This window comes from Mobula birostris, chromosome 11 (assembly GCF_030028105.1).
Source record: "Mobula birostris isolate sMobBir1 chromosome 11, sMobBir1.hap1, whole genome shotgun sequence".
Lineage (NCBI taxonomy): Eukaryota > Metazoa > Chordata > Chondrichthyes > Myliobatiformes > Myliobatidae > Mobula > Mobula birostris.
In genome coordinates this window covers 35,919,080-35,931,322 of record NC_092380.1, presented here as the reverse complement: position 1 = coordinate 35,931,322, position 12,243 = coordinate 35,919,080, and the positions used below count along the sequence as shown (strand labels likewise).

The 12,243-nt window shown below is 44.2% G+C and overlaps 1 protein-coding gene across 1 annotated transcript in view; it reads right to left on the bottom strand.

Annotated features, from left to right (window-relative positions):
- LOC140205023 (ras-related C3 botulinum toxin substrate 1-like) overlaps positions 1-10,311 on the bottom strand; it is a 96,999-nt gene extending 86,688 nt beyond the window's left edge. Inside the window, exon 1 of the mRNA XM_072272098.1 lies at positions 10,099-10,311. Within this exon, the coding sequence (XP_072128199.1) occupies positions 10,099-10,133 (35 nt within the window). The 5' untranslated portion in view covers positions 10,134-10,311. The remainder of the gene's footprint in view (positions 1-10,098) is intronic.
- Positions 10,312-12,243: the final 1,932 nt, after the last annotated feature.

The following is a 12,243-nucleotide window of genomic DNA, read 5'->3' as shown; positions in this document are numbered from 1 at the left end:
CCCAGAGAGAGGATTTAAGCTCCTTCAGGTTAGGCTTACCGGAATAGACTTCACAGTGAAGCAGCAAATCATAAATGCAAGAGATTTTGCAGATGTCAGAAATTTTAAGCAATGCACACACAAAACTGGAGAAACTCAGCAAGTCAGGCAGCGTCTATGGAGAACAAACAGATGCCATTTCTGCCTGAGACCCTCCCTCCATAGATCAACCTGATCTGCTGAGTTCCTCCAGCATTTTGTACGTGTTTTCCAAGCAACTTCACAGTCCAACTCCTCCCCGGGATGATTGGATCAGTATTCTTCATTTTTAATCAATTTTATATGAAATGTTTTAATTTTTAAATTTCTATGAATATTAAGAGATACTTTTAAAATGTTTTAGAGATACTTAAAAATTGTGACAGCCTTGCAGTCTTTGACACGAGACAAAGTTGGAGGAAAAACATTGTCTCTTGTCATTGACACTTCATGGTCAACATCCTGGGTGCAGGAAGTCAACTCACTGGCCCCTTCACAATAGGAAGGATGAGGGGTTTGAATACAAAAATTGGGAGGTTATGTTGTGGAGCATTGAAAAAAAGATTTCAGAGTATTACAAAATGTATTGGTCTTAATTACAGAAAGCTATCAACCTTCAAAAGGCAATGCATCAAAAAGGCAGCATCAATCAGCAAGGACCCCCACCACCCAGGACATGCCCTCTTCTTGTTGCTACCATCAGGGAGGAGGTACAGGAGCCTGAAAACACACACTCAACATTTCAGGAACAGCTTCTTCCCCTCCGTCATCAGATTTCCGAATGGACATTTAACCTCAATTTTTTTTTGCTCTTTTTGCACTTTGTTCATTTAATTACATATAATCATAATTTACAGTTTTGTAAATTATGTATTGGACTGTACTGCTGCTGCAAAACAATAAATGTCACAACACATGCCGGTGATATTAAACTAGATTCTGATACTGTACTAGAAACAGTGGGATGAGTATGATCAGCAAAGGTTATAGGTAGTAGACAAGAGAATACGGGTTGAGAGGGATAATAAATCAGCCATGATGAACTGGTCTAGACCTGATGGGGCAAATGTTCTAATTCTGCTCGGGTTCACTGAACTGATACCTGGAATGGATAAACTGTCTTTATGAGGAAAGGTTGAACAGTCTAGGGCAGGGTTTCCCAATCCTGTTAATGGTAGGGGTCCATAGGAAAAGGTTGGGAATCCTGGTCTAGTATTGGAACAAACAAAACCCTGAAGGTTTCTGGCAGGCTGGATGTGGAGGTTACGCCCCACACCCCAGTGGAGGACAACTAAACCTCAAGCAGCCTGTTCAGTTGGCCATTCCTGGTCACAAGGGAGGGTTCTCACTGTGGTCAGGCTTGTCAACTCCCTCCCCACCTTTCCACAATCTCTCATCAGCAGCCTCAGGCATCCAGTGATATCCAGCTCTCCCTTTCCCCACCCCTCCTGACCCACAGTCTCAGCCTCAATGTCAGAAGGATTAAAGTCTTTGACAACAAGCTTACTTTCAACAGCTCTTTCAGCAGTGAAATCTAGGCCCAGAGTAACCTGACAGAATCAGGGCCCAGGTCCTAGTGCAAGGTTTGGACAATTTAAACGCCAACCCAGATAGTCTGGGGGCTTCTCTCTCCAAGACACTAAGGATGCAAGACTGCTCCTGGATGCTGTGCTTCGTGTCTGTGAACTTCATGGCAAATTGCCCCGCCGCTAATATGGTGTACAGAATTCCCAGGCTTTGGGCCTACTCCAGGCTGCTCCATGGTTTTGGATCCAATGATTCAAGTTGGTTCGGAATGCTATTGCCATCACTTGCTTCTATTGTTTGTGTGATTTGTTTTGTTTTTTTCTCTTTCTCTGTGGACACTGGGGGTGGGGGAGGGTTGGTCTTTTCTGCGGCAATTCTTTGGTTTCTTAGATTTACTCTGAATGCCCGCGAGAAATTGAATCTCAGGGTTACATATAGTGACATATGTGTACTTTGACAATAAATTTCCTTTGAATTTTGCGTACAGCTGCTGCAAAACAAATTTCATATCAGTGATAATAAATCTCATTCTGCTTCATAGATTGAGATTCGACGCAAACACTGACTGTCCATTCCCCTCTCCCTACCCCCACAGATGCAGCCTGACTCATTGAGTTCCATCTGCTTCTCATGTGTGGCCCCAGATTCCAGCAACTGCAGTTTTGTGTCCCTGAGCTACCACGTGAATGCGTGCCTTTCTCTCACTGCCGATGAGATCACTGCAGGGACCCTAAATTCTGCAAGAATGACTCGGTATCACAGGTGACAGGATGACTACCAAGAAATCTCAGAAAGGCTCCTGATTTGCCTACTGCTAAACTGCACAGCAGAGAGACAGTATGCGGTTATGAGATCCTGCGGCAATTGACAAATGCAGATGACATCCCCTGAGGGTAGAATTCAGCTCCTGAGTCTCCAGAATAGATTTTAGACACAAGAGGTGTCTGGCACAGTAACACTACAGTGAGTGTAACACTACTACAGTGCTGGGTTCAACTCTGCCGCCGTCTGTAAACGTTTGCACAGACCACACAGGTTTCCACCGGGCACTCCAGTTTCACCCTACATTGAAGAGACGTACGGGTTACTTGGGTGTAAATGGGTGGCGGAGAAGCCCTGTACCTATCTATTGCATCAGTGTTGAGCACCTTCACTCTGATTTGCCACATGGGTTTGTGCGGCAGCTAGCGTTAGCACGCGTTGGGTGGCGGTGAAAATAAACCAATAAACCTGTTCATCTTTCTGGCGGCAGAGAGAGAGAGAGGGGGGCAGTGAGTAGGGAGTGCATAGTTGATTGCTCGTCCTTGTTTGAATTGGATCCAATTACTTTTACATGAATTACGGAAGGGTTGAATGATTTTATTATTGGTCTGCAAGAAAGGATTAAATGTACTTTTTAAATTTGGAATTCAGCGAGTTGGAAGCACGCCTCTCAGAGACTTTTAGTTTGCTTTTGAGTCATCACTGCACACGGAGGGACTGTTACTGTGCTGATTCTCTAATCAGAATACCTACAGATGCTGAAATCTGGAGCAAAAAAGAAATCTGGAGGAAATCAGGAGGTCTCGACCAGAAACAGTTTCTCTAGCTGTTTGCTTCCTGCTTAGGAACAGATTATTGCCTGCAACCCTCACTTTCACAAATTTCTTTCTGAGCACTGGCCAGGATTTAGTGTAGCTCTGTCCACGCAGACCATTCCTCTCAAAGGCATCAAAACAGACACGAGTGTGGCAAGCCCTCACTAGCTGCAGGGCTGTGATGCAAGGACCGACAGGAAGGTGGTTGCATCGCAGGTGGTGAGCAACTGAGGAAGTTGAGCCCTGCACCCCAGCATAGAAATTAATACATGAAGCAAAGAGGAACCTCAGGCAGCCTGTTCAGTCGGCCTTTGCCCGCCACGGGGAGGGTTCTCTCTAGCGTCAGCCCTGTTACCCATCATCCTCAGCCTCCCCACAATCTTTCATCAGCACATTTCTCTTTGGTCTCAGACACGTGCTCTGCTCCTATGCACCGATGACATCCAGATCTTCCTCTCCTTACCCTGAACCACAGTCTCAGACTCAACGGACCAAATACCAGAAGGAGTGAAGTCTCACATTGTTGCCTGACTACAAATGCCACTCACACCTCTGCTGCCCCACCCACAATCACCAGACTGTCCAGGCCATAAATGTTTCATAGCTCTGAGCCTGTATTGACAGGAGTTTAGAAAAAAAAAACAGGGGAGATCTCATTGGATCCTATCGAATATTGAAAGGCCTAGATAGAGTGGGCATGGTGAGGTTGTTTCCACTAGTGGGGGAGTCTTGGACTAGAGGGCACAGCCTCAGAGTACAAAGATGTTCCTTTGGAACAGAGATGAGAAGGAATTTCTCAGCCAAAGGGAGGTGAATCTGTGGAATTCATTGCCACAGACAGCTATGGAAGCCAGGTCATTGGATATATTTAAAGCAGAGGTTAATTAGTAATGGCGAAGACGGTAGGAGGATGTGATTGAGTGGGATAACAAATCAGCCATGGTGAAGTGTGGATCAGTTTTGATGGGCTGACTGACCTAATTTTTCTCTCATGTCTTATGGTCTGGCTTGCCCAGAAGGACAGACAACTAAAGAGGATTTTTCAGGAGCACCTTATCCAGAGCCTACCTTTGCACAATACTGCAAACACCAAAACTCCTGTACCACATGCCACACTCATGGTCTCATTGTCCTCCCCTTATAATCGGTCCTCATATAGCCTCCCTCCACTCTCCTACACAGCCCATTCCCGACAACATGGGTCCCCTGTCGTGGTGAGATCCATCTCCCTGGAGCCATTTCAACTCCCCCATCCCTACTGCTGAACCTTCTCTCACCTGACCGAGATTTGGTTTGCCCAGCTCATTGGTATTTGTTTCAGACCACCTCCTATGCGCTGGTGTGACGCACACCAGTGTGAGACAACCATTGGGCCCACTCTGACTGAACCCTTTTGAACGATGGATCCAGACCTCTGAAATCCTTAATCTTAAAGGCCAATGTGTGCTTGTTGGAATGTAGATAGGAATGCAATCACCCAAGCAGAGACTTGGGTCCCCTTTGAGTGATAAAGTTTCATGCACCCAATGGCCCGTGTCCCTTAGGATGGGAGATCGCTGACGGTAAGTGTTTAGTCACGAAGGAGGATGAGATGCAACTTGATTGAGTGGACAGCCAGCACCTTTTTCCCCAGTTAGAAATGGTCAATACAAGAGGAGATATTTTAGAGGTGATTGAAGGAAAGATTAAGGTGGAAATGTCAGTGGTAGGAACAGAGTGGTGGATGTATGAAACACTACCAGGAGCGTTGGCAGAGGCAGGCACACTGGGGACTCTTAGTTGGGCACATAGATGAAAGAAAATATCTATATCAATGATCTGGATGGTAATGTGGGTCACTGGATCAGCAAATTTGCAGATGACTCCAAGAATGGAGGTGTAGTGGACAGTGAAGAAGACTATCATGGCTTGCAGAAGGATCTGCATCAGCTGGAAAAATGGGCTGAAAAATGGCAGATGGAATTTAACTCAGGCAAGTGTGAGGTTTTGCATTTTGGTCAGACCAACCAGGGTAGGTCTTACACAGTGAATGGTAGGGCACTGAGGAGCATGTCACAGATAGAGAAGATCATAAAGAAAGCTTCTGGCACATTGGCCTTCGTAAATCAATATACTGAGTACAGAAGATGGGAAGCTTAAGGAGAACATGAGGGGAATCTTCTTCACTCAGAGAGCTGTGAGAGTAAGCTGCCAGTACAAGTGGTCCATGTGAGCTCAATTTCAATGTTTTAGAAAAGTGTGGGTAGTTACATAGATAGTAGGGATATGGAGGGCTTTGGACCTGGTGCAGATCATTGGGAGCAGGCAGTTTAAATGGTTTTCAACATGGACTAGATGGGCTGAAGGGTATACAATGATGTGGGCCAAAGGACCTGCACTGTACTCTTCTATGTTCGAAGGTCTTGGATTTGGTTTAGTAAATGGAGATAGACAGCCCATGACAGGAGATGCCCCAGGTAGTATTCCCCATCCCTGCTCAAGGTCAGTAGAAATACTGAGACCAATAGAACCTTCAGGAGAGGCAGTCAGTAGGAAATGGCCCACTGGTCCCTGTCTCACCACTCTCACCCCTCCACTTTAAACTGGCTTTATACTTGATGACATGCCAAGGTCTGGCATATCATCTAAAACTTTGACAAACTTCTATGGATGAGTGGTGGAGAGTATACTGACTGGTTGCATCATGGCCTGGTATGGAAACCAATGCCCTTGGACTGAAAGGCTTACAAAATGTAGAGGATACAGCCCAGTCCATCACAGGTACAGCTCTCTGTACCATTGAGCACAACTACATGGAGCACTGTCACAAGAGAGCAGCATCCAAGGACCTCCACCAGCCAGGCCATGCACTCTTTTCATTGCTGCCATGAGGAAGAATGTACAGGAGCCTTGGGTCCCACTCCCACACCACCAGTTCAGGTACAGTTATTACCCCTCAACCATCAGGCTCTGAAACCAGAGGGTATAACTTCACTCAGTTTCACTTGCCCCTTCACTGAACTGTTCCCACAACCTATGGACTCATTTTCAAGGACTCAGATTCTCAATATTTATTGCTTAATTATTTATTTTTATTTTTCCTTGTACTTGCACTTTGTAGACTTTTGTGCATTAGTTGTTTGTCCTTCTTGTTATGTGCTGACTTTCATTGATTCTATTGTGTTTCATTGTACTTACTGTGAATGCCTGCAAGAAAATGACTCTCAGGGTTGTATGTGGTGACATGTGTACTTTGGTAATAAAACTTTGAATTTCACTTGACTACCTTCCCTATGAGTTCCTCCACAGATTTGCTCATATGAACAGCACAGAATAGTCCATTCAACCCACAGTATCTGTACTGAAAGCAATGCCAAATTAAACCAAGTTTCTTCTGCCTGCACGTGATCCAAATCTGTCAGTATTGACATTCCTAAAAGCCTCTTGAATCCCTTCATCGTAACTAGTTCCACCACCACCGCCTTGGTAGCCAGTTTCCAGCACCTGTTAGTCTTTGTGTAAAAAAAATCTGCAAATCTCCTTTAAAATTCCCTCACCCCTACCTTCTTGTCACCTTCCTCACTGTAAAAGGAAAAGAGTCTTTCAATTTATTAACCTTTTTATTTTGTTTTAGAAACATCATTCAAACCAGTGCCAAAACAGTGTTTGAACAACACTGGGATCAGGCTGTCATAGAGCACTATTACACAGAAACAGGCCCTTCAGCCCATCTGCTTTGTCAAACTGTTAATCTGCCTAGTCCCACCTGAACCATAGCCCTCCATACCCTACCCATCCATTTACTTCTCCAAACTTCTCCTAACTGAGACTTACATCGATTGGCACCAAGTGAAAAAGTTCCCCTAAACATTTCATCATTCATCCTTAAACCGTGATCTCTAGTTCTAGTCATACCCAACCTCAGTGCAAAAAGCCTGCTTACCCTATCCATACACTTATAATTTTGTATACCTCAATGAAATCTCCCCTCAATCTTTTATTTATTCATTTAGATACAGCACAGAACAGGCCCTTCTAGCTCAACGAACTGCACAGCCAGCAACCCACCCATTTATCCCTCAGCTTGTCACACTCCAGGGAACAAAGTCCTAACCTGTGAGACCTTCCCCGTTACTCAGGTCCTCAAGTCCCAGCAACACCCTTACAGATTTTCCCTGCATTATTGGTATCTTTCCTGCAGGCAGGTGGCAGGCACTGAGGAGTGGGAGAGTTGGCAAACTGATACACTGTAGTGCAACAGCAAGGCGGTTAACTTGCTGGATTAGTAGCCAGAGTTCAAGACCATGATCCAGAGATAAGAGACAAGAGCTCAAATCCCACCATGGCAGCTAGGGAATTAAATAAGTAGTCATGCTAGTGTGTTGGTTAGCTTGATGCTATTACAGCTCAGGGCATTTTGGAGTTCAATTCCGGCTCTGCTCTGTAAGGAGCCTGGACGTCCTCCCCGTGGACTGTGTGGATGTACCCCAGGTGCTCCGGTTTCCTCCAAAGATGTACCAGTAGGTTAACTGTTCATTTTAAATAATTTAGGGTTAGCCGCTTTGTCTGTGGTGGTATGACTCAAAGGGCTGGAAGGGCCTTCTCCACACTCTATCTCTAAATAAGCTTCCAGATGCAGTGAAACATTGGTCAGAACCATCAGCAGAACCAGTTCCGTTACACCGAGTAACTAACTTAGCCTCCGGTCAATCAATTCATCAACATTGCCTGATACATTGTCCTAACGGAGGGCAGGCTCAGACAGGAAGCTGGCAGATTACAAAAGAATTTGCACCCAGCAAATTTGTACTCGTTGAAAGCAAGAACTTGCATTTTTCTTTGGTAACACACATAAGATCCTGGAAGAACTCAGCAAGTCGGGCAGCATCAATGGAAAGGAATGAACAGTCAATGTTTTAGGCCGAGATCCTTCCAGATGAGCCCTACTACGTCTACTGTTTATTTCCCTCCATAGACGCTGCCTAACCTGTTGAGTCCCTGCAGCATTGTGTGTGTGTTATTCTGGATTTCTTGCATCTGCAGAATCGCGTTTTTATGATTGACGTTTTTCTTTCGTACCCTCCACCCTTTTCCACCCACAAATTGCAGTCATCCTGCAAAAAGGACAGTACCATATTAGTGCTCAGCAAAATCCCATTAACCACAGCAAGATAAATGGTAATTTGTTGGGAAGGATTAAATACTATACAGACAACAGGGAAATATTAAACACAAGGTATCTGCAGCGCTGGAAATCCTGTGCGACACATGCAGCCTGCTGCAGGAACTCAGGCCAGGCAGCATCTGTGGAGGGAATAAACAGTGGGCGGTTCAGGAGCAGTCCTGATGACAGGTCTCAGTCCAAAGTCAACAGGGAAATATCCCTCTGAATCACACTATAGAGATTGGAGAGGTGTGTGGCGGGGGGGTGGGGAGCGTGAACTGGGGAGTTCTGAATGGTCCACTAACACTCTTAGTGGTCCTTATTTGACTTTTACACTTTATTTTGTAAAGTAATTCTAATGTCTCACGCTGTAACAGATTTTCATTTGTCAGTGATCATAACCCTTCCAGTACGATGTTATCATCTTAAAAAAAACATCTACACAAAGTAACACCCTTCTGAACAAAAATCACAAAACCATACAGCCTGACTAGCTCGCAGATATGTTACAACTTTCTGAAATTTCAACCAGTCCACCTGCTTGAGTTTAAGGTCCGTTAGATTGGAATACTGTGGAACGGCAGATCATCGTTAATTAGAACCTCCAAGTAAAAGCAAAAACTGCCCGAGCGTTAAAAATAATACTTTTTGGAAATCAAGCCAGTGGTAGTAGGTATTGAAATTCTAAGATACGTCATCACCGTTACATCCGTAGCCTGTTATCACTGGCTTCTAGAAGCAGATATATCAAACTGTATGTAGAAATTCTGAAGATTTTTTGAGCTGTCATTTCGAATTAAATTAACCCTAATCCGATTTCAGAGTCAGAGACCATACAACAAGGAACAGGCCCTTCGGTCCAACTCGTCCACGTTGTCTGCTTTAGCTAGTCCCATTTGCAAATATCACTCGAACCCTGTAACCTGTCTAAACGTCTACTAAGCACTGTACTTGCACCCAGCTCGACCACTTCCTTTCACAGCTCGCTCCTTCAAGCCTCCCCATCATCGAGAACTTCAAAGGTAGTGTCTCAGAAAGGCGGCATTCGTCATTAAAAACCCTTACCACTCTCTTCTCATTACTACCATCAGAAAGGAGGTACAGAAGCCTGAAGACACACACTCGATGTTTTAGCAACTGTTTCTTCCCCTCTGCCATCAGATTTCTGAACAGTTCATGAACTAATTTCGAAACAACACGTTTCAGGACCCGGGTCTGACATACTCTACTCACCACCATCTGTGTGGAGAATGTCGTCCTCAGGTCTGCTTAAAAACTTTCCGCTCTCACCTTACACCTATGCCCTGTGGTTTTAGACTCCCCTGGCCTGGGATAAAGACCACGACCATTCACCTTTTCTGTGCTCCTCGTGGTCACCTCGCTGATGTAAAAAGTCCCAGTGTAGTCTCTCCTTCTAACTCAAGCCCTCACGCTTATTTCACAAGAGAACTTTCGAACTGTCTTATGACAAACACTACCAGGGTATTTTTTAATCTTCAGTCTACAATATTAACCTTCATTAAAAACAGATGGAGCATTAAAGGCAGATGTGGGAAGTTACGCAGTGAGAGCAGCAGACACAATGTAAGATCAGTAAAGTTTCAGATTGCTAATATTTTATTTTTTTTAAAGGCAACTTGCATCGAATAACCTTCATGCACAATGCTGAGAAAACGAAAACATCCTCCCAGCATACAGCATGAGAGAAAACAAAATCTATCATGACAAAAATTAATACAATAATTAATACAACATTTCCACAACTTCTCAATTTAAGGGAAGGGAGCGTAAAAAAGAACTTTTAAAAAGTTTAAATAGTTGAAGTTTACTTACCCATCCCCCACTACCACACATTTGATTGCCTGCATCTTCCAGATAAGGTTTCAAAGTTTCCAAAAAAAAGTTAATTTGGTGAAAAATAGAAGGTCAGGAGCGTTGAGAAAGGAGAAATAAAATAACTGCAAATTAAACAAATCCCAGACAAGTTCCCCTGACCAAACCCGAACACCAGCCACCACCCAAAGCCTGCGCTGCAGATTTAACTAACTTGAGTTACTGCCTCCACCTTCTCATCCCATTCATTGGTCGTTTAACAACCAACTCTAAGTTGGTTGGTTCATAGTGATGTCATTCATAACCAGCAATCTTGCCTGTCCCTTCTGTCAGTCAGCCGGTCTTGCTCCCGCCCCTTCGTTTCTTATTGGACTGTTCTGATAATAGGCAGGGGAAGGCTGCCAATTTTGGACCAGCGTTGCACCAAATTGCCTCGTATAAATATCTTTAGTTATCTAAAGCAAGCCTGTGAAAGGAACCCTCTTCCCACCTTTGTGTTTGTATATCTATCTATATTCTCGAATCTATAGGGTCAAGATCTCAACAAAGAACAAACTAGTTGGTAGCACAAGAGACTCTGCAGATGCTGGAAATTCAGAGCAACACACACAATATGCTGGAGGAATTCAGCAGGTCAGGCTCACACTCCTCGTATTCCAGCTAGGTAGCCGCCAACATGATGGGATGAACATCGATTTCTGCATTTTCCAGTAATTCCCCTCCCCACTTCAATTCCCAGGCCTCTTACCTGCCTCTTCCCTTCCCTTTCTCCCATGGTCCATTATCCTCTCCTACCAGATTCCTTCGCCAGCCCTTTCCACCTTTCATATCCCAGTTTCTTACTTCATTCTCCCTCTCTCACCCACCTGGTTTCACCTATTACCTTCTAGCTTCCCCTCCTCTTCTTATTCTGGCACCCTTCCTCCTTCTTTTCCAGTCCTGATGAAAGGGCCTTGGTCAGAAACATTGACTGTTTATTCATTTCTATAGATCTGCCTGACCTGCTGAGTTCCTCCAGAATTTTGTGTGTGAGTAGTTGGTTGGTTAATTTTAACACTTGGATTCTGCAGATGTTGGAATTCCAAAGCAGCATACACAAAATACTGGAGAAATTTGGCAAGTCACGTGGCATCTATGGAGGGGAATAAACAGTCAATGTTTCAGGCAGAAACCTTTCATCAGGACTGAAAAGGAAGGAGGAAGAAGCCAGAATAAAATGGTGGAGGGAGGGGAAGAAGGACCGATGGCAGAAGATGGTATCACACACAAAATGCTGGAGGAACTCTGGATTTCCAGTATCTGCAGAATCTCTTGTGTAGGTAAGAGGTGAGACCATGTGAGGGGAAAGAAAGGTGATGAAGGGAGAAGCTGGGAGGTGATAGGTAATAATTTAATTGGTCTCTGTAACTTATGCAGAAAAACCAGATAAAAATAGGTCCTTTCACCCAACTCATCCAAATCAAATCCCTTATCTAAGCTAATCCCATCTGTATGTACCTGTATTTGGCCCATGTCTCCCTAAGGCTTTCTCATCCATGTAACTTTGAAATATCATAATTGTACCCCTTCCTCTGCCACTCTTTCCATCTATTCCTTCCATCTAGGCCTCACCCATAAACCTAACAGCCAGCCATCGGTCCTGATGAAGGGTCTTGGCCCAAAACGTCAACTGTTTATTCCTCTCCATAGATGCAGTCAGAGTTTCTGAGTTCCTCCAGCATTTTGTGTGCATGTTGCTCTGGATTACCAGCACCTGCAGAATCGCTTGAGGTTTTTAACAGCTTCTTATGTCTCCCCCTCTGCGTTTCTGAAATTTCTAAAGATTGATGACCTTTTAAGAGAGGGAATTCCTCTTCATCACCATATAATTATGACATTTCAAAGGTATCTGGGCAGTTACATGGATGAAAAAGCTTTGGGGAGATACTTTATACTTTAAACTTTATGGTCGCCAAACAATTGATACTAGAGCGTACAATCATCACAGCGATATTTGATTCTGCTCTTCATGCTCCCTGGAATACAAATCAATAGTAAATATTAAAAATTTAAATTATAGATCATAAATAGCAAATAGAAAAGGGGAAGTAAGGTAGTGCAAAAAAGACGAGAGGCAGGTCCGGATATTTGGAGGGTATGGCTCAG